Source organism: Branchiostoma belcheri, unplaced genomic scaffold (genome assembly GCF_001625305.1).
Source record: "Branchiostoma belcheri isolate BF01 breed outbred unplaced genomic scaffold, Haploidv18h27 scaffold46, whole genome shotgun sequence".
NCBI lineage: Eukaryota > Metazoa > Chordata > Leptocardii > Amphioxiformes > Branchiostomatidae > Branchiostoma > Branchiostoma belcheri.
Genome location: NW_017804087.1, coordinates 1,757,407 through 1,783,490, shown reverse-complemented (window position 1 = coordinate 1,783,490; position 26,084 = coordinate 1,757,407). Strand labels below are relative to the sequence as shown.

Genomic DNA, 26,084 nt, shown 5'->3' with positions numbered 1-26,084 from the left:
ATAACTACAATCTTCTAATGATGCAAAAACTTGGATGATAATTAAGATCTGTGAGATCCACCACTGAGGAACAATAGCTTATGAAGAATCCTGTTTTCTGGGAACATCCTGAAAAAACACTGTGCCTTGAGATTGTCCGTTCACTTATAGACAAATATCGACAACTTCGACATATTTGACGGTGTCACAGACTTCCTTTAAAAATTCGTTGCATACTATTACGTTGCAGTATCTCAAAAGACTTTAAGTACGAAATTTCTGTACATAAAGCTGACAATTAACAATCACAGGCATAGTGGACTTTTTATATCATCAAAGCTACAGACAGCCCATTCTTTACACACACCTTAAAGTATGCGTAAAGTTTTCATTTCTTCACGCGCATGTAAATATGCTTAAAGGTGTGCTTAAAGATAGATTTTGCAGCATGGAATTCCACAATACCTACAAGTTTTAACATGTGGTTGCGGTATCTGTTACAAAGTCACAAGCGAGGCAAGAACTTGGTTTGATGAAATTGTGAGTTGAAATATTATGATTATATATACATTAGAATGATTGGGCACATACATGATTGTACGATTCTTCAAACTGGGTAGAAACTGCTTTACAAACAAGAATACGTTTATACGTACGAACAAAGTCGGTACATAGTAACAGTAGCAATAACAACATCGCAGTATGCATTTTTTTTACAAAGTTCCCTTTTGATATTGAGTCTCCATACTTCAATAAAGGTATGTCTTAAGCAGAGCTTCTGAACGACTTAACAAGGATGCTATTTTTAAAAAATCTTTCTCAGTGCAGCATAGGACTTTCTGTTCTTGTTGTACAACATATAGCCATGAATATCATCTTTGTATTTGTTATTAGAAAGTCTTATTAAGCTAGTCTACTTCTTCTTAAGAGTAAATAACGATGTAAAAAAACAACGAAACAAAGAAACCTTTTTAAGAAGATCGCATTCTCATCCACTAATCGTAGTTTTAGGCGATGTCATGCGCACTGTAATTATGATTTTTATAAATGATGAATCCTACACCTTGTGAGAAAGTTTTAAACTGGATTGTAGTAATCAGCTATCTCTGTTTCTTACGACCTGGTCACAATTGTCGTACGATCTTCGCACGATCGCAGATTGAGGGCATTCTTGAGATAACACGAAAAGCCTGCCTTAGATCTTTGTCGGCGGCTGGTTTTCTCACAGAAAACTTCTTTCTAGAAAATCGCAATCGTACGACTAAATACGGCAAACGTTACCGAGTCATAAGGACAGACGGTACATGTACGTCACACCCAAAACACAAGTCGATACTCTTCATCTCCAAGATGGAATCGCGCAGAATCTGTGTGCTGCAGAAATTGTTTCATATTGCGCAGGGCTGGCTTGTTGAAGGTGGTCAGAATGTTCACTGCTGTACCTGTCCAAAGTGCACAAAAATTTAAATAAAAGCAGTTTTAAGACCCAATGACATTCTGTCAGCGGAAATGTGGCTTTGCAGAAACGTTGTGTCGTAGCGCGTTCGTACGATGGTGGTTCCAGTCGAAACCTTTCTTTCGCGACTCCTGGGATCAAATTCACGAGACTGGTTTGCTGTTCTCAACATTGACATTGACATCTCGCAACGACACTGCTGAGGTGGAGTTGGACTGCGGTTTGGGACTTTCCTCTGGAGAGCTTGTAGCATTCTGTCTGATGATTGAAACGCCTGGAGTAGAAAATATGAAATTATCAGCCAGAAATAAAACAGAACAAGAGTCCATTGGACACAAGTATTGTAACACTTTTGGCAAAGTGTGCGAAAGTGCAATGTACCAGAGTGTGTAACAGAGGCTATAAGAGATATTCAATTATATCATGACTGCCTCTAACGACCACACAATTTATCTTCCATTGCTTCAACAAGAGAAAAAAACTTAGATTTGGACTTAGATTATAGAATGTAATACCTAAGGCTTTGCAAACGGTGCCTGTCCTTGGTGCTGAACGCCATCCACACAATGTTTTACACATAGTATGAGGAACACCACTCACATACTCGTGTTCGCCTTTAAAGCTTTGTATGACTGCCTCTAATGACCACACCAATTTATCTTCCATTACTTCAACAAGAGAAAAAAACTTAAATAAATACCTAAGGCTTTAGAGTCATTCGTTTATTCTAATACTATATTTGTTACTCAGTAACATCATCAGTATGCATTTATCCCCATGGTTATGAATATGCAATAAGAATTGATTGATAACCTGATCGTCTTTGAGGATGGACTCCTTCCTGGTCTACCTTCGATGTTCTGGTCTCCACCTCTTCCTCTCTCTCACTGGATTCTCCCCGGCTCTCCTTCGTCAGTAACCCCGCTCTGGCGTCGCCCGCCGGGCTGTCTATCACGATACTGTGGCCCGACCCCGTGGCGAGTATTCTCTTCCCCGCCCTGCTGCCTTTAGTAGCGGTCTTGGACGAGGAGTCAGCTTTGTTCTGATCAGACTGAGTCGCGCTGTTCCCTGTTGTGTCGTCTGCATCACTCCTGGAGCTGTCCTCCTGTGTTGTCGGCTCTCCATGTCCATTTTCATTGTTGTTCTCCTTCATATCTTTTGCCTCTGTACAAATACAGGGATATGATATTATTCAGCAAAAAAATGTACAAAATACAGGGTTATGATATTATCTAACAAACATTATCTTTGCCAAAATATAAAAGGATATTGACCATCAGAGTCTTTCTATTGACCCAAACGGTACCATTGAAAGAGCTTGAAGCATACCTTAAAGCATATTATATTTATATTATATTATATACCTCATATTACATATAAGGTACAAGCAACTGAAGAAAGGAAACCTTTACGCATGCTTTATGGTGCACATAAAGAATTTTGTGCAACGTGCCGTCTGTATTCATAGTGTGCTGTCTGCGTCAATAGTGACTTCTATTGCCAAGTACAGAACATTTGGTGGCTAATGTATATTTCAAGATGAGATTTGACTTCAAGTAAAAAATTAGACGTACTTTTCACTGCCTTCTCCTTCCAATTCCTCTTGTTAATCTTGAGGTTTTCCTGCCAGGGTCTCTTCAGCTGGTAGGTAGACTTCAGGACCATGTTGGGCTTCTTCTGTTTTCCTTCTTTCTCCTTTTAATAAAAATATCAACGATTAAATCATATTGCTTGATCTGAAAGACACAAAGATCAAGATACCCAAGACATTTAAAACCTTCCAATTAGGAGACATACAATGAAGGGTGAAGACATATATTGAAATTAAGGTATTTGACTTATACAAGGACCACAATAGGGTAACTAGATTACAAGTAACAATTTTTTTCCATATTTGTTTAGCATTATTAATTTAGATATATCTGTAAGGAGCAATGGGAGGATCCACAAAGTAGAAAATGGCTTAAAAGACTGTCAAAAAAAGAATGTATGCCAACATGTGTCCTTATACTATCCTTAAAAGTTAACCACATTTACAGATGCATCACGATATCAACATTGTCTATTGAAATAAAGTTATGTGGGGGTCGTGTGGCGTAACGGCGGAGTGCTCGACACGGAACCAAGAGGTCCTGGGTTTGAGTCCTGACATGCCACTAATCCTGTGCCCTTGGGAAAGGCACTATCCTCACTTCACTCAGGTGAGTATTGTATTGTCCCCTGTGTTGGTGTCGGCATTAATGTAAGTTGAAAAAACTTGAGTGTGCTGTCACCACGTCTTGTGATTACATGTTGGAATATAAAAAAAATAAAATGATGATTTTCGTACCTGGTATATTCTACTGTCTGACGCCCTCCTTTGCTGCTGTTCCTCAGCAAGCTGCTTGGGGGCCAGCGGAGTGAGAATCTTCTCCAACATGTCCCCCATCACTTGGAACGTCGGGTCAACAATAAAATCTATAAAACCTGGAGAAATACATTGTCAATGTAAGATATCTTCTGTCTCCCAGAAATACTTCTCTTGCACTAAATTACATTGTAACTGTACAGTGCTTTACTCAAGAAGATGCAGAACGTTTGGATGTCCTTGATAAGTACAAAATGTACATATAAAAAAAATTCAATTTTGCCAAATAGATACATGTAAATATATATCACAAAAAGATCTATGGAACACATTAAAACATTGGCAGATAAGATTTCATTGCTTGTGCTGACAAGGATTTGGTGCAAAATGTTCATATAAATCAAATGAATGTCAATATGTTTATAACCACTGTTTCAGCACCAAGGACAAAGACACTTTACAACAGAAAAAGATGGTTCAGATAGATGTATATGAAATACAATTTATTTATTGAAAAATGCAACAGGACATTACACTGACTCTCAAGGCAGCAAAGCTGATATTAGAGAGTCAATATATAAACTTAAGACAAAACACATGGGGCAAATAATTTCAAATACAAAATACAAGAACAATTATCATAAAGACTTAACCTATATCATTCTAATTAATTAAGTACATATATATACATAGTAAAAATATATGATAGTAAAAATATACAAAATACAATAGGTAAGCCTTTCTAAGAAGAAAATATTTCATGAAGATATAAGATCTATTTCTTAGGTAGGTAGTCCAATGGGGGTTAAAATAGAGAGCCAAACCTATTTGTGAATCTGCTATCACCGTTGTGTTTCTGTCGCAGAGTGGTGAGAATGGCAAGCCGAGGGCTTTTTCTTTGTCTCCCTGGTAAAGAAAATGTGCAATAGATTGTTGAATTGAAAACATGAACTACAAGATGAAACAATGAGGAATAAACTTATGTATACTTTTCATGTAAGTTTAGTTGATCTATTATTTGTCAAACATGTCCTTAATATAATTCACCACTAATCAGATTCGCAAGTTACCACCCCGCCGAAGGTAGAGATCTTAGACTATATGAAACATCAGTATTATAATAACAAATGATAGCAAACCATCTTCACAATGGAATTGATTAAGTGTAAAGTGATATATGATAAGGTTTTTGTCCGTAAATGTATCATTTAGCCAATTCTTTGCCACGCCTACCCCCTTCAGAACATAGAAATGCAGAGTAAAAAACATGAAAAGGCAAAAATTTGACAGACATGCAGTCACGCTCTCATTGGTTGAACCACTAATTGCCACCCTCTCATTGGTTGAATTTTTGATTATGATTGTGATTGACAGTCTATCCTACCTGTCTGAAGAACTCCTCCATGAGTTGTTCTGTCCACCTGGCGTGCAGGTGCCAGGGTTTGGCAGGGTGGCCGATATCAGCCGTGTGGAGAAGCAGGGACAGTGCTTTGGACTTGTCAATACTGAGTAAAAAAAAAACAACAACATTCAGACAAATGGATCGTTTTGAACCACAACTGTATTAAACTCCACACATAGCTTAAGGCCATGACAAGTTATTTTAAAGAAATCCAATCCAATGCAATTTCATGACGGCAAAACTGGATTTTCAAAGCAATCAAAGGTATCTGCAAGTCAAATATGAGATGTCACTGACAGAAAACTGTTTTGTATTGTAGACTAGTTTTAACTATTTATGGGAGAAGGTATAGCCTCACCTTTCAGGACAGGACAAAAGGCTCTTGATCTGTTTGACCTGCTGAAAGTGGAAGGACATGTCTGTGGCCAGCACCATGTCTATCGTGAGTGTCCGCAGAGTTCTGCAACACAAGGTCAACATCTCTATTTTACACCTGGCAATTTGTGAACTCAATGGAAGGTCAAACTTTCTCCATTCTCTTAGACCTATTAATGCAAACTTTATGGTTTTCATTCTGTACACTAACATCAGTCCTCTAATTTTTCTTACTTTAAAATTAACCTGAATGACCTGATCGATAGTGTGACATCAGCAACATGCCAAAGGTGTCCAGTAGTTGGTATCGGCCCCCATCTCGGTTGGGAATTTAACTTGAGAAAGATCAGAAGACTGGTCAAAAACTTGGGGGTTAACTTTTTACTTTGTGTATGAATTATCATTTTCTGTACCCTTAAAGATGAAGTTTAATTCAGATAGGCTTTGTGTTTGGAAAAATACAGATTACCAGCAAAACAGCATCTCAGGGAAACATAAACATTAAATTTCATATAAATGTATTGTCTCACCGGAAGTCATCAACTGAAAGGTTGCCCAGGATATTGAGGCTGTCGTCCTCCATGAGTCTGAAGGCTGTGCTGATGTGGTGGTTCTCCAACACCGCACGGTCATTGTACAGCAGCGCCATCGGAGACCTTTGGTGGAACAACAGCATAACCATCATAACGTATCATGGAAAACTAGAGCTCTTTCAGTAGTATACAGAAAATGCATGCACTGTTATTCATCTGATACACACCTCTATTTCATTACATGGTCGTCAACTGGACAATAATACATGTGTGTATGTCCAAAGCATTTTGAGATCACATGCAGTCACATAAGCCTTTTCGGGGTGACTGAGCTGTGGGTTTGTGTATCTGCCTGGACCAAGTAGGTTGACAGCACGTGGGTGGGGTAAGATTGACAGGCAAAATGACAAGAGGTAGAAGGTCAAGGACAGGAATTGGGGGGTCAGAAAACCAAGTATACTGTCCGCAAGTCTGAATTTTCCGATTTTATTTTGAAAAAGCAAAAAAAAAAATACTGTAACTTGTATATCGATGACAAGTGTGAATTGTTGACTTCCACTACTGGGTTCAAACTTCATTATGATGATGATTACTTACTTTGACATGACATGGAAGCTGTTGGTCTCTCCCGTGTGTTCCACATCATGTATGGCCGCTGACAGCACGACCGCCAGGATCTCAACATCCGCCAACCATTGCTGTGTTTAAAACAACATGAATGAAAATCTAATCCTGTTTGATACAATTTCCACGTTCATACCTTTGGGTGACATTCGTAGGTACTGGGTGAATGCATAGGTAATGGTGATATTGACATTTACATTTTCATGATCATTTCATACGTGAAGCCTTTGCCGAGAAACAAGCTACATGAGAATTAGTCCCTTTACTTTTTGGTAGCAACCTACGATACGAAACAAGCGACCGTTTTTCATCAGCAATATCAGATTTCTGCCTCATGATATCAGTAAGCCATTCGGTAGGATTGAGACAAAATCCTATATTAGAAAAATGACCATGAAATTGAATTTTTCCTGCCCTGTAATCGCTTTGGGTGCCTTTAACGGGTAAAAAATGGCAAAAACCGGGGTCCTTCAGCCCGCTTAATTTTCTAGAAAGAAATTGAATGGTAGGGCAGACGAAGGGACTTGGGAAGAAAATTGCATTTGTTCCAGAGATATATGGAGATCAACCCGCAGATTAAGACAGACGAAAATTACACTCTGGTTAGGGCAAACTCATCGCGAGAATCATCGACCCGAAAAAGATTGGATATTTCTCCGTAATCCATCTACATAATCTTCCTGATCTTCTAATACAAGGTTGCTACCAAACGTATGATTTAGTAGCCACGGGAGTAAAATAAATGGTAGTATATATATTCAGATGTTACCACGTAATACGGTCTTTGATCCGGAGTCTGTGATTGTTTCCTTTTGTAGAAAATAAATCTACCGTGTCTCCCTTTTTCCCATAGCCTGGTATCCAGTCTACCGTAGTTCGGGCGAACTTACGTCGGGGCTGTAGACAATCCCCTCTGTCCAGTTCAACTAGTCTTATCGGGAGGAGTATCTTGGCCTGTATGAGTTTTTTTGCAAATTTCCTGGGCGGCAAAACTGAATTTTCAAAGTCAATTTTCTGGTCATTCTTTAATGTAGTATTCTAAATCAACCCTATCCCATATAGCATACTGATACTTGTAAGGCAAAAATGTGATGTCACTGGCGGAAAATGGTTGCTTGTACTGTATCTTTGGCTGGTTGTGTTTGGTACCAAAAATGGAGAGACTCCTCACGTAGCATGTTTAATGTATATTTCAGATACATGGAACGATGACGAAAGTATGAAATGATGACAAAATATTGTCTACAAAATGGCAGAAAATGCCAACATCAGACAGATTTCCTCATCCAGAATAGTTTTGTATTGTCACCCTGAAACTGCATTGAGTGCCTTTAAAATATGGTTGATCAATGCTGTAGTGTGACCGGAGTGTGTTTAGTGCTCAGTGGTAATACATTCTAAAGGACAACAGAGTATAGGGTAGGACACATTTCAGCACTAAGGACAGGACCATGTACTATAGTAGGGGTCAATTCCCGTAGTGCAAAACTCCAACCGATGTGCCAAGTTGAACTGGCAGGGAACTACTGCAGAAGAAAACCCGCCAGAAGCAAGGTAGAGTGGACACCAGACTACTCTTCCCATTAATCCAACAGTTTCTCTTTTCTTCTTGACGTCAGTTCTACAACACCAATGCCTGCCAGAGTTCACACCTTATCAACTTCAGACGACGGCTTGGCGGTTACGGACAATTTGTTTTCTGTCCGAGCCGCGCGTTCGAACAGTTCCTTACCAAATCCATTACACACAACAGGGCTATCGGGATCAATTGCTTCACCTTTTAGATAGAAAGGGTACAGAACAAGCTGCCAGGTTAGGCCATGTTGATTTGATTATATGGATGACATCCGCGCGCGCATGAATTTTCGGCCGTTTCCCCCCCCCAAAAAATAGTTTTCAACCATACTGTAAATCGTGCAAAAAAGTTGCTAAATGAGCAAAAATATACAATAAGTTGCAAGGAAAACATTTAGAAACGATACCAATGTCGTAGAATGCCAAAATCAAAGGAAAAAAGACAAAAATGTAAAGAAATGAATTCGAAGAGTAGATTATTCGCCATAACATATTCTGTGCCATTTGTTCAACCTTCATGACCACGTAGATTTCATAGTGAAAGCAACTTTTTTTTTTTTTGCAAAACTTTTTTTTATTAGGACGCTCGCATCAGTTTTCGGGTTCCCAGAGGATGTCATCCATATAATCAAATCAACATGGCCTTAGGTGTAAACTGTGAAATGGGTGCTAGACTGCTAGTATTACCAGACTTAACATACGACTACCGTGGGTGTTGCAGACAGAAGAAAAATGCCCAGACTATACACGATGTACACAATGATTGATTATCTAGAGGACGTGCTAAGTATGTAATACCTGGTCCACGTCAGAAAAGAACAAGAAACAGCCATAAATTTACCTGTACCTGAGTTCTCAACCAACAATTGGAATAATTCGTTTTCCCCCTTGACTCAAATTTATCTCAAATTCGATTCGATTCGTATAGAAATTTAGGTATAAATCTTATCAGACTGCTCCCAAACTTCAGCCAAAAGGTTCTGACTATGTGGCAGGAGCTTACACAGCACAGAAGCCATCCTTTGCACACATTTTAAAGCATGGTGTAAAGATTCCGTTTCTTCTCTCACGTGAACCTTTTCACATGCTTTGTGGTTTTGCTTAAAGATATAATGTCGTGCAGTGTTAAGGGTGTATGTCGTGGTAAAGCAGCCATGGATTCAGCACCAAGGAGGAGGAAACCTGTACTGGAGTATCTTAAAGAATGCGTAAACGTACACGCAAGTGAACGGAACATTAACGCATGCTTTAAGTTGTGCGTAAAGAATTGATTTTGTGCATGTATGTCGTACCACGAGTCCTGTGGAGTACAGCAGGTAATGTGTTGTCTGCGTGACGTCAGCGGCGTGAAGCTGGTTGTGGTAGGGGTTGTTGTGCTTCCCATATCCGCTCTCCAACGCGTCCAGGAACTTAAACAACACCCCAGAGTTGATCTGTGTGGGAAAGAAAACAAAACTAGAACGGTAACATTTGCAAAGCAAATGCATAATGTTTTTCTTCGCATATATGGTCTGCTCTGTTAATTCTTACTCAAACCTTACTCAAACACATTCATATATATGCATATATATGTGGTCAGACTGGAGTCTAAATCCCTCCTGCTATAAAATTACAACATGATGTAACCCAACACTAGCATGGTGACAGACGTCTGGTTCAGGTCATTGACCTTATTTGTTTGGAGAAGAAGAAGAAGAGGAAGAGGAAGAAGAAGAAGAGGAAGAAGAGGGAACAAAGCAAAAACTATATGTTTTCTTCATAAAACAAACATAAAAAATGTCACTGCAAAAAATCCAATCTTAATGCATACCCTAAGGTATTAACATTCAATTTTTGAGAGACGAAACAGAATGCATGCTCCAAGGAATGCCTAATTTCATGCAGTGTGCCCAGAAAAGTCTCAAGGGCAAGAAATGTTCTGCGAGCATTATTGTAATGCAGGAAGATAATCTCAATGTAGATTCCTTCCGGGGTAAGACTATATGAAATTGGCCACTAGTTGCCTGATACGTGTCAATGGTAACTAGTGGCCAATTTAATACTGCCTTGCCCCCGGAGGAATCTGCTGGGAGATTATGAGGAAGGTATAACTGTAAGAATTTTCTCTGTATCTGGAGATGATCCTTTATGGTGCTAAAAGCACTGAAGTCTAATTTAGTATTACTATACTTTCATACAAACATTCCAATATAAGGTAATGTTTATCAGATTAACCAGTAGTACTTATTCTACATTACATGAACATGGTCTGATAATTGTGTTTTTTGAATTTATTGTATTCATGGTAAGGTGGCAATTTAGGAACCTATTGTTCTTAAACTTTGTATTTTTTTGTAAACAAACTATATACTAGTAATGTCCTTTTTGATGAATGCAAACAATTTTGTTCTTTGATATAATCTCCACCTGCCCAGAAAGCCCATAATGATATATATATATATATATACATTTGTATTAAGAGATCATGTAGATATAGACTTGTAGAAGGAACAGGTGTAATACCCTTGGACCCTTATCCTAGTTCATTTGGCCTATGTGGGGCATCAAGATGCAATAAAGTTCATTGTAATTGTCACTGTCATTGTCATTTTAAGTTCTTAAACTTACCTTGAACTTGACTAGCAGGTCGTAGGTTTTTAGGACCTCGTAGGCGACGTATCTCAGTGCCTGGTTGTTGGAGGCTACGTTCACCGCAAACACATCAAAGGACCAGTCATCAAGGTTCTGTTGACAAGTACGGATGTTTGAAATGATAGAAAAACTGCAGCATAAGCTCAGTGTTGTTTAACACTTAATACATTACAATAATGCCAATCTTGATTGCATTGTGACATTGACTAAGTTATATATAATATTGTCTTATATATGTAGTAAGTGTAAATGATGTGAACAATTTGCTTGAGTTTTTTTTTTGCTTGAAGTATTGTTTATTTATAAGAAGCTTAAATCGGCCAACATGCCTCTTTTCATTGAGGTCATGAGGGAAGAGGTATTAAAGGGTCAGACAAAATATATAACATACAGTTTCAGATTACATTCTTAATGAATTGACAGTCCAACTAAATCTACATTATACATTTTTGATTAAACATGGTACAAAATACATAAAGGTTCAACACAAAATCATTAGAAGGTGACAAAAAATGATGTTCTTCGTGACAACATCTATAATTAACTTCTGTAAACCATGCACTGTCATAATTACTATAATACTGAACTGTGTGGGCTTGACGTATTTTTGAAAGCCTGGAAGTTATTAATTAGGAATTTCTAAGCTTATTGAGACGTCGTGCGTCGCTCCTTAACGAGACATTCCTTTCTTCTCTAATATCTTCATATCTATGCAAAGACAGGAGCGGAGGAAGGCTTAAGATCTCAGTATGACGTCTCTGGGAATAATTCATTAAGGCGGGCCACTTTGGTTACTGAATGGTAAATGGGCAAATTGTTTGGAACAGAATTCTTGAGACTACGTAGGAATCTACTTAGGAATTTACGTAAGAATAATTGTGAATGGGGTCTCCTTTCCATGTTATTCAATTCTTTATGCCCCATCTGACTTTCTTTATTACCTAGTGTACCACATTGCTGACGGGCAAGATTGCAAATATGATGGGAATTTATAAAACAAACTGTTACAGTATTCCTCACAATGAACTGAAAAGTATTGTATCCAAAGATTAGATACAATGCTTATATATAATTCAATATTTGCAATATTATTCAATATTATAAGACATGTGGATGTTTTTTTACAGTAAGGAAGTTAGCTCAAAGGTCCCAGAAAGGGATATTTCATTTCCTATTTGCTGTACATCGGCAAGAAAATTACGACAATCAATAAAAGAAAAAAATTCACAAATATATTTCTTGACTTCTTGCAAGAGTTTTTCCTGAATATATATAGCCCTCTTTCCATGAACATCTCGCCAACAAGTCCGAATTAGAGGGGCTTTATGAACTTTATCTATTCATTTCATTGGTTAGCGTGAGTGGATTCGGAAATTTGAATTCAACGACATTTATCTTGCTCTTCGTGGCCCTGCTGTTCCAGTGATGATGACGGTTAAGTCATTTTTCATTCAAAGACTGACTCTACGTGCTATAAAAAGAAGAAAATATGGCAAGTTTCTTGCGGGTTGAATGTGTGTCTCCTCACTCGTATCTGTATGCACCGTCACACGGCCACTAAAGTTCTTCAAATGGGTTCCTTATCATGACTACCCATGTCTACGTCTGGAAGGCTAATAGGGGCCACGATGTGAATGTGGAACGGGTCGAATGTTAATCCCAACCTCTGCTTCAAATCTCCTAGTACATAATACTGTACACGCTCAAGTACAGTGACCTACTAAAAGGTATAGAATTTACACCGAGGATCTAATTTCTAACAGTTAATTGAATGGAGGTGAAGTTCTTTTGTTTTATTGTAGGAGTGATGAAATGAATCATGATGGAAACTGGCAGATGTAGTTTGTTAGAGTGTAAACCATTGGTTTAAGCCATTACGACCAGGTGTACATTTGCATATGCTGATGCAGTAAAACCAAGATGGCAAACCAAGATGGTACCCACCTTAAGCAAGTTGACCACACCAGGAGGGTAGTTGACACCCGATCCAGACAGTTTTCTGCATAGCCTGTTGGGTCAATAGATACACGTTTACAACATTGTAAATACTATAAGGATTTCGGATGTATAATTATATACAGTAAGCTACATGCAATATATTTACTTTTGTTACCTCACATATATTACGGAAATTTTGTTTTCGGTGTGTCTATTTGAGTTAGCCTCTCTGCTATAGGCACTGCTAACAGGAAGTTAGGTGAAATGTCCCATAGATAAGGTAATCTAATTTCCTGTTATCAATTTTCTATTGCCTTATGGTAATGTTAGCCAACGGGAAAATGAATAGACATTCAAGATATAGAAATTCTCAATAATGAATAAGACTTTTTAAAATTCAGTGAGATATGAGATCCTCATTTTCCTGTTTATTACATTAATATTATAAAATATTTTTCCAATAATTATAACTGTTACAATGATCTCACCTGTCTACTCTGTTACATGCTCGGACGGCCTGGACAATGGAGCGAAAACGAGGCTTCTCCGTCCTTGCTCTCGTGGAAACCTGCATCTGTCGCGTGAAGGTCGACGCCAACCAATCACGGACCTCCGTGGGAACTGCATCCGGTTCAACTTCGCTGAGGTCATCCTCGTCTGGAACCAGTTTCCTGTGCAGATGGAAATGGAGAACCCCACAAGACTTTTGATACAACGCCACCTGTACCATTCCATTGTATCTACCACACTTTCCTCTGTAGTTTAATCCCAAGCCCATGTAAAGTTGGTAATTCCGTCCTAGCCACGCTCTGGTGCAAACTCACGCGAGGTCCCGTTCAAATGTGCTCTCGCGCGAGTACAATTCAAGTTGGCGGCCGTATTTGGAAATCTCTAACAAGCGTTTACTATAATAGATATATGCACACCATAGCTTGTTTTATGCGACAGTAGTGATGTGTCAAATAGGAGCACGCACTTACTCACCCTATAATCCCCACCAATCATACAATATCACAGAAATGTTGGTAAGAATATCAAATATAAAGCCATGATACGGTGACTATACCGCGTGCGTATCAAAGTTCTTGTAATATTATACAGACTGCAACGTTCCCAGAGATGCAATCCAATATCCCAAACCTGCTTTAAAGTTACGCTTTAATATCGTATTCCGTAGATAGAACACGTGACGTGAGCACCATACACTGCATGAAATCCTCTGTTTACACACACCTTAAAGCATGCGTAAAGGTCCCGTTTCTTCACCTGTACCTTACGCATCTTTAATGTGTGCTCAAAGATATGTTTTCGTGCAGTGCCGGTAAGTACCCCCATACTGTAAAGACCTGCAGAGTTTCTTGGCAGGGTTCCTTCCCTTTCATCGACTTTTCTCAGCCACCCGGGGAAAATAAATCACTACTGTAGGGCCAAATTTCCGCAATTTTCCGCGAGGTTCACAAGTGCAAGCTATGATAGCGTCGTTTTGCTCTTTGACGGTCTTATGGCGAATCCTACCCATATTTCACGGTAGAGTTAGACCACCAACTGGCCAAATTTCCGTAAGCCTTCTCTGTGGTTGCCTCCAGCCATGACATTCTCATTTCAGTTTCCATTTAGACCTCACTTACAGCCGGGTATTCATGAATAAAGCATCAGTAAATGCGCGCCTAGGATGAGACTGTCACGAACTTAAAAACAAGATGATTGGACAACGTGCCGTTACAGACGACTCTTTCATACCGGGAAAGCTCATGAAAGTCGACCCGTTGACCTTTACAAAAGTTGGCTGTGTGTCCTGATATGGCCTAGCCTGGATGCCAAGCTTCCAGTTCCTGCTTTAGTGCGCTGTTTTTGGGCAAAGACAGATAGATAATTAACACATTCTGAAACCAAATAAAACTTTTTCATTTGGAATGGTTTTGGGGAAGCTGGATGTTAGGTTAGGCAAGGGTCTAGTCCTTTTATTTTGTTGATAACAGGATGTCAGCCATATTTTGGTTGTGCAGCTAATCAATGTTAAGGAACTGTCTTATATTGTATGTGGTCTTGAGGGTTCAGAGGTGTATCTTTGGGTCATGCATTCACGATAGTTTCCGCCGTATAGAATTTCTAGTTGTGGACTATTTGGACAATAAAGAGGTTGGAATCCCCATGCAAATGTGTGTTTTTTATGATCTAAAACTTAGGTAGTTGGCACTTGATGGCTTTTTTTTTTACATAAATTTTACAAATGAATCTGAAACATGTGAGCCCTATCACCAAAATGTTTCAGTCAGATTTGAAATCTGACCAGGGTAAGTGCAATTGGAATCATACGAGCGAATTGCTTGGTTGTTACGCTAAGTTTAAGCTCCCCATTGCTTGGCGATCATTATAGGTGTGCAAAGAGTTTTTTTAATAACTTATTCATTTGAATCAAACTGGTACAATTGTGGATTGTAGTATTTTTTGGCCCCGGAAAAAAACCTGGTATCGAGGCTTAGTACATATCAGGATATCCGTGCTAACATGGACAATCTTCTGAAAAGGTCATCATGTTGACTTTCATAACTTTACTAGACTCACAGTCGCCGTGTCAATAATCTAAATTACTGCCAGCAAACTGCTTGTATAGCGGCTACATTATTTGATAGGTGGATGATATCACTATAAGTATAACAATAAGTCAATGCAGTGTTTGGGAATCTCTAGACCAAATATCTTCTCCTACATCTAAATTGCATAACGTTTCTAATGAAATTGAATTCACAAGGCATCACTAGGTAGCATTAGATATATCATTCGTATCTCTTCATGAGGGCTTTCTATGATAGTCCCATAATTTTGTTTCACTCCATACAATATATGAAATATATAATTTGATTTTCTTCTTGTCTCTTCTCCTCTTTCTTCTCCAGCCGTTTAGTGAAATGGATTCAATTTCTTTGGACAAATGACCTGAAATTTGATATGGAGGTGTTCTTTTTTTCCCAGGGGTGACTTTGGAATAGGCTATTTTTGTATGGGGGATTTGAGATGAAGTGAAATATGCTGCATTTGCTCTCGAGAAAATGTTGGCCTTTCTAGTTGAAAATCGTACCCAGAACCGTGGAACCAAATCTAGCTCTATGCCTGAATGGGTAATAGGATCAGGCACGATTCTGGATAGTCTACACGTTTCCATGAATGTAGAATTTTCCCCAGACACGGTTCATATACTCATTGAAGTCATATCATAATGATAATTAAAAGTTCAGGGTTTGGTGTGCCTCGGTTCTAGGGTTCCTCCTCTCCTGCACTCTCCAAGTGGGCCTGTAACACAACCTCTCATTGGCTAGATGGAGCCCATCTCGTAGGGGCCTGATCAATGGGAGGGCTGCTTAAAGTGTGTTTTAGTCAGGCTACCCTCTCCAGTACCAGCCCTGACCCTGGAACCGAGGTTAGGGTTGTTCTAAGAAAAACCCTAAAGACTACACAAACTATATACAACACCCATATATGTACATACAACACTTAATGAATTGAGTTACCTATCTCCCTTTCCCACTGGCTTCTCAGAGCAAGATTTTCTGTTCCGGGACTGGGGACTGAGGGGCGTGTCATGTGCATAGAGCACACTTCATTCATGGTGGCAGCGGTGGGATAGTGGGAAAAATCGGCAGATAGTTACGCATGCGGGTAACATGTGGCCTATACAATGGGTAGGTTACACACCAACGAGCATTGGCCACATTGTACAGGAAAAGCTTACTGCGTACAATACAATGCAATGATGAATATACTTTGGCCATTGAATGAACGTAAGGGACCCACAACACATGTCATTACACTGCTTAAAACATGCGTAATGTTATGGTTCTTCTACCCAATGACATCTTTGCCAAGTAGGTAGGTTTACGAGAAAAAAAACTGATTTTGTAATAGAAAGCAAGAATAACTAAATACCTTTTTAATAATCACTATGCTTTCTACAGCAGCACGTTAGTGATATAGATTTAAGCAGACACAAGGCATCTACTAAAGCCTACTTTTCTAAACCCTTTTGTAGAAAGATATTAAAGCGTAAATATTGTAACTTGAATTGAGAAGAGGACGAATGCCATTTGGTAATAGAATGTATATACTAGTAGTATACTTAGTCTAGTAGTAAATAGAGGAATAAGCTGTATAGGTTTGTGCTAAACATATTTTCCCTACTTTATACACCTAGGCACTGTTAAAATGTCCATATTCCTGATGCAACTAGACAAACCTTCCATAGAAAAACACATCTGTTCATCTATCTGTACTATGACTGAAAAGCAAGGGGAAGTTGAATTTATGTAATGATAGTTTTATTTTGTATCTGTTAACTGCATCTCTTCATCGTGTTTTGTTGTGGCCTGAGCTGGCCAGTGTGGCAAAAATGTGCCATAAAGGTCGTCATTCCTTACATAGACAAGATTGGCTGTTCCAGATCGACTTTTTGAGCAATTTATCTAACGGTAACTAACTCAAGTCATATATTCAGTGATTTTACGCACATTTGTAAATTCCTACCCCCATTTAGGAAAGCACTCAATGGCGAAATAGCCACATTTAAACGGCTTAGACTGATACGTAGACTTATGTGCTTGTATCTTTCCTCTCTTTATCTTGAGCACCAGTGTGTTATAGCTATAAGCTATAGGCTCGCTCTCATTCAAATGTGCAAAATGCTGTCGCCACTCTTTACGACTAGATATGAGCCAAATCACGCAACTCATCATTGCTTTCTTCACTTTCCCACTACACCTACTACATTTCACCACTATAGCTCGATGGTTTCACAAAAAATTTACCACAACACTAGGTTTGGTTGACATGCAAGACGCGGATTTCTGTAACCTCTGTTACCACTCAAGTAAGACGGTCGCAAAATTTAGATAGAGCCACTTATATGAAAAACTGCCATTTTGATGACATTTTGCAACTTTTCTGCCTTTCTTAAAGGAGAGAGAAGAAAGATTCTGAAGTGTTTACATGATACATTTAGCTACCTTTGCTGAACAAATGTTTTACAGTAATGAATGCCTCCGTAACAGTTGTTTGTTACTTTCAATGTTGGTAGTAAACTTTGCCTGATATAAGAAAGTTGCCTTTTTTAAATGCCTGTGCTTATGCTCCATTGCTCCTAAAAGATAATTCAAAAGCAAAAAACTGTGGATCTTTTCGCATCTCCGTTACTGGTATTCTGTACATTTAAATGAGAAAGAGCCTATAGGGTGTGTACAATGCCCCTCCTTGTGGGCAGTAAAGGGGATAACGTTGATCTGAATCGTCTCCTTGTCACGCCCAGCACGACGCAAATCGCTTTGAAAGGCTGCAGCTTCTGGCGAGGAGCTTTCTTTAATAGCTGCTGTTATGGCTTAGGTTATTGGAGGTGTTTATGATCCATAATTGCGTGAAGATGGCACGTCTGTCGGCAGATGTTGGTGTAAGATAACGCGGTGGGGAGGATTGCATGGTGTTGTAGTAAGCCGCATGTACTGTCTTATAAGAGGGTGTGTATGCGGTTGTGCACGTTTCAGTTTTATCAATTGCGTGATGTTGTAGTAAGCCGCATGTACTGTCCTATACTGTATTATAGTCGTACAATCATGGTACGATTGTCCTACGTTCCCAAACTGAGGGAACTTGGCAGTACGAGTTTCAGTCTGCCAATGCAGGATTCTTACAGAATGTTTATGTGGGATGTCATCAAATGTTATGGCTTGGTCACATACAATCGTCCTACGATCATTGCACAGTGGTCGTACGATAGTCTTTTGAGACTGACGGATGGAAGAAGATACAGAACATATACATGGTAACTTACGATTCGCCCTCGGCTGCGACTGCGTCCAGCACTGTTATTGCGTATTCAATGGCACTTCTTCTGTCTTTCTTAGGGATGGCGTCATCCTCTAGATGGGCAAGGATATCTCTTAACCTGTAAAGGAGAAAACACAGAATAATTTAGTCCAAGTCAGACCATTACTTCTGGGTACGGGAGTATTGTTTTGGATGGCTGAGTTGTATGTTTGTGTCTCTGCTTGTCCTATATAACATGGCTTCAGTTACTTGGTGGCTGGGAGGTGATTTGGACAGTTGATTGACTCAGCATGTGCCGGTTGGGAGCATGTTGGCGGTGTGTGGAAGTATTCAGGAAAAGATGCAATACCAGATTGAAATATATCATATAATCCTCTCCGTATTTCCAATACATTTTTTGTTTCACAAAGGAGGGCACAAAATTATTTGGAGCAGTACGTTCTGCCGACGTGCTCCCTAAACCTAGATTGACAGCATTAAGCGTAGTTTTCACAGTGATTCACGACTGATAACTGCCTAATTGAAACGGGTTGGGCGTAAAATATGGGGCGCCGGATGTCAAAATCCCCACATCATTACGTACTGCTGCAGACGTCAGCGATAACATCGCGTCAGCCTTTGGAATCCAGAAAGCGACCCTTCCTCAAAAAACGCTGCAACAAACGACCTTCAAAATGACCTAAACCTTACATGTATAGACTAAGAATGTATATACATGCATATGGGCTTACCATATACATGTAACGTTATATACAGTATATTTACAGCCATTTTGTAGACTTAGCCATTTATCAACAACAGTATCTGACAGGTGACAAACCTTCCAGGTCAATGGAGGTTAATGGACAAGGCTACTAAATCATGGGGAGATAAAATTGTTTTTGGTTTGTCTGTTTAGTACACAGCTATGTACATGTACAGGTATTTTCCAACTACATGTACACCTATTTGTTTTTGGGATCTCTGTTTAGTACATAGCTATGTATTTTCCAACTACATGTATGGACTAAAAAGTCTGTTAGCCAGTTGGTTTTTGGTAAAACTAAAAAATGTCTAGAACTGGCCTATGACGATTGAGAAAATTGACTTTGAAACAACAAACTTGGTCTGAAATTTCATTGGAAGCCTTTAAAAAAGAAGAATTAATCGACCCTAGAAACTTTGATACGTGTTTTTATCTTTTTATCCCAAATTAGTTTTCATGATTCATGGCTTTAAACGAAGCTATCTCAGATTAAATCGCTAATCCGGGATTAGTTTTAGGAGCCAGTTCAATTAGCGAAAACTCATGCCAATGGCGTTATCTTTCTGACATCACGATCCATAAACTTTTACGTGAATCTGAGAAGGAAAGGACATGCACAGAACTATGAACACGCACTCGCTGCCTTATGCTTAGGCAACAGCACGTAAATTTTATGGATGACATCCTCTGCAAACTCCAAATCTAATGCGAGCGGGCAAAAAAAACAAGGCGGGCCGAAAAAAACAAGGTTCCTACAGTTTAAAATTTTTACTCAATCATTGTACAAATGGTTGATTTTGATTCAGATTCAGATTCACATATACTCAGCCAGCATCACATATCACTGCATAAAAGTAAGAAACAAAACATTAAATCAGAGTCTTTTCTTGTCTAGAAGTAAATTACAATCATGTGAATATGTTTTGAAATAAATTACTTCAATTTTTGGTGCAAAGATGCTTCAAAAAATCCCCTTGATGTTATGCAGGCATTCGGTGGATATTTGAAATTGCATCTGCATGCAAATCAAATTATGCACTTGTATGCAAATCAAGATATTTTTCACCAATATTTTGCACTAGAATGCCTTGTTTTGCACACAATTTCTCTATGGACGCATCTGTACGGAAACTACGTATTTTGGGTATTAACTTTATTTACGTGAAAGCGACCTTATACCGTCGGGCGGCCACTGCCTGACCTTCCCGTACGCTAAGCCGTTAAAACACGGCCTAATCCCCCGGACGTGTGGGATTTCTATCGCTATATGCCTGCCTAATCCTACCTTTAGATTACCCCCAAAACCTATCAATGAAGAAAGCAGTGAAAACACTGTACCCTGGAGTACACTGATGTCTCTTATTGCAATCCATAGGCCTATTCTGGTAAGTTATATGCCTACATGAAATTCGATCTTTAAGAAAACATTTTGTCATCTTTTCATACTTGAAGATAAAAGTCAAGCTACGATTTTGACTACCACAAAAAAAACAAAGGAAGCATAGGATGCAGAAAAAAAACAGACATTTTCCGTCAGCTAGCGACATCGTATTTTTTTGCCTCACAGATATCAGTATGCTATGGGATAGGGTTGGCTCAACTTACTACATTTAGAAAGGAGCAGAAAATTGACTTTGAAAATCAAGTTTTGCTGCCGTGAAATTGCTTTTGGTTCCTTTGGAAAATATGTAAATGTTCTTTTTCTTCACTCGACTAATAAAAGATGTACCTTTACGTACGCTATATGTTAGGCATAAGAATCGCGAAATTGGGGTATTCTAGCTTTAGTTGGCTTCTCTGGTCAATTCCCTACAGATTATTCAGGATAGAAGCAATTGAGAAGGGCAATCCGGGGTTAGAATAGAGTGGATACTGGGCCAAAATGCTCTCTAAAGTATCTTGAATTACACAGAAAGCACTTATGTGGAAAGCTCCTTGTAGAAGAGGGTATTTGACCTTTCCTTGGTGCTGAAGTCCCTGCTGCTAGAATATGTCCGTTTTCAATTGAGGAGAACTGGTCATATCCAGAAAGTCAATGCAATGGCAAACCGCAAGGAATTCCCTTTTTTTAACAAAAATGAAAAAAAGAGAAACTGGAAACAATAACTGCTATGTATTTTAATTTTGTAAAATATTGTCTATTAAACATATTGCTGTATATTTGTGGGTGTACGTGCTCATTTGTAATTTACAATTTATGATTTGTATTGTGAATATGATTTGAAACAGACTTTAAAGGCTGAATATAGGACTGGTTGTTGTTAGTAAATAAAAGATCTGATGGAAATCCACTGTCCAATCTTAATAAAGCCGCATGCAGTCTAAAATTTTTCATACTCTTTTTTTTAAAAAAGGAGAATATGTCTTGACAAGTAACTTACTATGTGTATAATATCTACTCCATTCCCATTCTATCCTTAAAGGCGTATCAAAATGGCTTATACAACAAAGCCGTCCACTGAAAATTCAATTAATTCTTGATGTCTTTGTTTAGAATCGCAGCTATGCTAAATCTGGAAGAAAGTGTCTTTGATATGCAAAAATAAAAATAAAAATTTTGCGAAATTAAATCCATATGTTTAGAGTAATGAAAAGGTAGACCGATGATGTTTATTCCATTGATGTTCTATACGCCCCATGTGGCCATTTTCCCTAAACCCTCTAATGCAAACTGTAGATCCTCTCCATAATCCTCTACCAATACCTAACGTAAACAAAACAAAGGTCAAACGATATGGACGGAGGATATCAGCTTTCAACGTTACCTTTTGGACGCCTTCTCGGCTGCCTCCGGGGAGTCCATGGGTGTCTCTCGGGCCGGCTCGCCTTTTCTCCCGAGGCAGGCTCCGTCTTCACTGAGGCTCCTGGACGACGAGCTTCCGAACCTTCTCCTGGACCGGAACACGCTGTACGACTCTCTCCCTGTGTGGAAAAGAGACCGTGCGTCACACTTTCTGAGACCAACACACTTTCTGAGAGAGAAGTCTTTCTAACAGTTCGAGTAGGCACTAAAATACCACGCAGAAGACTGTACTTTAGTACTCTCTGACGACATATGCTGAAAATACGTCCGTAGTTTGTCGATTTCCCTGGTCAATGTGAAGAAGTGGTCGCGGCAAATGAGTAGATTCAAGACCGCTGACTTGCTTATGATGCACGCTGTCGCCACTCAAACCTTTCCAGTAGGCGCTAAATTATCGCGTACACTGCTTTGAATTGATGCTCTCTGACGACATATGCTGAAAATACGTCCGTAGTTTGTCGATTTCCCTGGTATGTGATCAAACGGTCGCGGCAAATTCAGGTAGATTCAGGACCGCTGACTCGCGTATGGTGCACGCTGTCGCCACTCAAACCTTTCCACTAGGCACCGAACTACCTCGCAGACTGCTTTGGTTGGGTGCTCGCTGACGACATATGCTACAAATGTTCCCGTAATTTTGTCGATTTCACCGGTCAACGTGATCAAGCGGTCGCGGCAAATGAGTAGATTCAAGACCGCTGACTTGCTTATGGTGCACGCTGTCGCCACTCAATCTTTCCAAGGCGGCGCTAATCAAACTGCCGCGTAGCCTGCTTTGGTTGGCTGCTCCCTGACGATAAAATTTCCCGTAGTTCGTCGTTTGAGAACTCCCTGGTCAATGTGGTCAAGACGCTGGAGTGGTCGCGACAAATAAGTACATCTGTAGACTCAAGACTTGGTGTTGATGGGCCCTAGCGCCATTAAACTTTTCCAAGTAAGTGCTAAAATGTCGTATACACTGCTTTGGTTGGGTCCTCGCTGACGGCATATGCTACAAATCTTCCCGTAGTTTGTCGATTTTCCTGTTCAATGTGATCAAGCGGTAGGTAAGTAGATTGAAGACGGCTGACTCGCTTATGATGGGCCCTATCGCTACTCAACCTTTCCAAGTAGCCGTTAAAACACCGAGTACACTACTGTAGCTGAGTGCTCGCTGACGGCATATGCCACAAATTTTTCCGTAGTTGGTCGACTTTTCTGGTAAATGTGAAGAAGTGGTCGCGACAAATGAGTAGACTCAAGACGGCCGACTCGCTTATGATGGGCCCTATCGCCTCTCAACCTTTCCACTAGGCGCTAGAACACCAAGTAGACTGCTGTATCTGAGTGCTCACTGGTGGCATATGATGAAAAAAATCCGTAGTTCCTCGTTGGCGATTTTCGTGGCAAAGTGACCACGACGAGCGGTCACGACAAATAAGTAGATTCAAGACAGCTGACTCGCTTATGATGGGCGCTATCGCCTCTCAACCTTTCCAAATAGCCGCTTGACTATCTCGTAGACTGCTGTATCTGAGTGCTCACTGATGGCATATGTTAAGAAAATTTTACGGTAGTTCCTCGTTGGCGATTTCCCTGGTCAATGTAAAGAAGTGGTCGCGACAAATAAGTAGATTGAAGACGGCTGACTCGCTTATGATGGCACCTATCGCCACTCAACCTTTCCAAATAGCCGCTTGACTACCTCGTAGACGGCTGTATCTGAGTACTCACTGGTGGCATATGCTGAAAAAAATTTACGGTAGTTCCTCGTTGGCGATTTCCCTGGTCAATGTGAAGAAGTGGTCGCGACAAATAAGACAGCTGACTCGCCAATGATGAGCCCTATCGTCACAAAACATGAAAAGATGACTCGTCTGATGTCGCCCGTCCTTTGAAATTACGGAGGATATTTCTCTGGACTGATACAGTACACTGCCGCCACCACTGATCCACACAGTCTCTAACACAGCTTGCTTTCATCGCGATCAAATTACAAGCCTGTCGTCCACAAAAAGGGATAATTTTATACAGACATGTAGGCGACTAAACGCACCTTTCCTGCCACCTAACGTGATCAAAATTAATGTGACGTATGCACGAGCAGACTAGAGCTAATCATTATTCCGTAAACGGTTATGACGTGTTTCGCACTCTCATCTTTTACAAGCCGGATTATGCAACATAAAAGCGACATTATGTAAGATTTTTGCACCGGAACTGCAAATATAATAATGGAAATGTTCTCATCTAGATTGTCATTTTCAATAACTTTCAACATATCAGAAATGTGAGATAATTGCACAAATGTGTTCAAAATTGGCAGTTAATTGCAAAAACACAGACATTTTTTTCAGGTTGCGTAAAAGTTTCATAATTGTCCCTTTAAGTATAACGAAAGCGGATGAGAGTTTTCACCGAATGGCTGAAAGTCGTGGGCAAAAAATTCAGAGTAAAGAAAGTGTCAGAAAGTGTAGTTGAGAGGTAGTATGATTAGTTATTTATCAACCTGAACTGACAGATGACAGACATTAGACACAGCGCACGTCGATAGAATTCCCTGCTTTGATTCCCACACGTCGCCGACCTTGAGCGTTATTCCCGTTTCAGATGAGATTGTCCCAGTCTTTTGCGACATCCATTAACACTAATTGACATTTTAGATGCGCGGAAGTGAACGATTTTGCTGAGAGGCGTCGCGAGTGCTTTCTAAAATCTTTCCTTGACTTCGGCAAGGCGGACTCTTATTTTACTTGGAAAATTGTACATTTTAGTGTAATGTGTGACTGAGAGATTGTAAATACCACAATAATTCGGACTTCGGACATCTCCGTCCTCTTTTCTATGCAGTGCTCTTCAATATGAAGTGTTTCAATACCCCCACGTAGTCCTCAATACCCATACAGTGCTTTTCGGTAAAATATTATCGAAACCCCCATACAGTGCTTTTCACATGTAGTGAAGCAAATTATATCAACAGCCAATCAGCAAGAACGACACAAGTTGCATGCCTATTGTCTCTAGCTCATACTCTTTACAATAAATACAATTACAAATACAATTTTGCTTAGTAACACCCTACAATAGAGTGGATTTGGACCTGAAATCAGTAAATAAAGTCCTAAATGAAACAATTTTAATCTTATTAACTGAAACAATGCGTACTTGCAATGACTCCATTTAGCCGGGGAGATCCTTTTCCTTCTTCTCTTGAAGTTGAATCTTGTCTGGCGGCCTGTTCTTCTGGGTTAGCCACTGGAAAATAACAACAGAAAACAACGGTTGATGCATGTTGATGACCGGTGCAATTGTGAGTAAGTAGGGTGTTCACCTTGCATTCGGTAGGTCGTGAGTTCGATCCCCGGCCGAGTCATACCAAAGACTTTAAAATGGTACACACTGCTTTCTCTGCTTAGCACTCAACATTCGGAAAAGAGTATGGGAGTTAAACATACACCACTACCATGGGAATAAATATTGCCTCATTATAGTTGTCATTATTGAATATCATCTCTTCATTTAATTATAATTTATTTAGTAGCGATAACCTGGTTTTATCTATTATTTTCATCTGCGATTGTTTTCGTTTTAGCTGTATGTGTTTACATACATTCGTGTTACGTCATTCTTGTGTTTCCCTTATTGTACTTATAATTTCTTACGTTTTTATTTTAGACATGGGTTTAGAGAGGCTTGGTCATGTTTTGCCATTCGGTTACATACTTGTTATGTGGCAAAGTTGAAAAAATACATAAAAAAGACACAAAAAAACGCCAATTATTTCATAGAGGTATGGCGTCCTTAAGGCCTAGAACTTTAATTGTAAGCACCTTTTATAGATAAAACATATTGTTTTTTTTTTCATCTGCAGTACACATCGAGCACT

The 26,084-nt window shown here is 39.4% G+C and overlaps 1 protein-coding gene across 1 annotated transcript in view; it reads right to left on the bottom strand.

Annotated features, from left to right (window-relative positions):
- Window positions 1–1,222: 1,222 nt before the first annotated feature.
- The window catches only part of LOC109478952 (calcium/calmodulin-dependent 3',5'-cyclic nucleotide phosphodiesterase 1A-like), a 65,869-nt gene continuing 41,007 nt past the window's right edge, over window positions 1,223–26,084 (bottom strand). The window contains exons 2-17 of the mRNA XM_019780769.1: window positions 25,364–25,453; window positions 22,182–22,338; window positions 18,676–18,789; window positions 13,349–13,531; window positions 12,867–12,930; window positions 10,899–11,015; window positions 9,584–9,724; window positions 6,690–6,790; window positions 6,090–6,215; window positions 5,543–5,644; window positions 5,167–5,287; window positions 4,607–4,688; window positions 3,765–3,901; window positions 3,010–3,130; window positions 2,249–2,599; window positions 1,223–1,709 (exon numbers count right to left, since the gene is read on the bottom strand). Coding sequence (XP_019636328.1) covers window positions 1,579–1,709; window positions 2,249–2,599; window positions 3,010–3,130; window positions 3,765–3,901; window positions 4,607–4,688; window positions 5,167–5,287; window positions 5,543–5,644; window positions 6,090–6,215; window positions 6,690–6,790; window positions 9,584–9,724; window positions 10,899–11,015; window positions 12,867–12,930; window positions 13,349–13,531; window positions 18,676–18,789; window positions 22,182–22,338; window positions 25,364–25,453 — 2,138 coding nt within the window. The 3' untranslated portion in view covers window positions 1,223–1,578. The remainder of the gene's footprint in view (window positions 1,710–2,248; window positions 2,600–3,009; window positions 3,131–3,764; window positions 3,902–4,606; window positions 4,689–5,166; window positions 5,288–5,542; window positions 5,645–6,089; window positions 6,216–6,689; window positions 6,791–9,583; window positions 9,725–10,898; window positions 11,016–12,866; window positions 12,931–13,348; window positions 13,532–18,675; window positions 18,790–22,181; window positions 22,339–25,363; window positions 25,454–26,084) is intronic.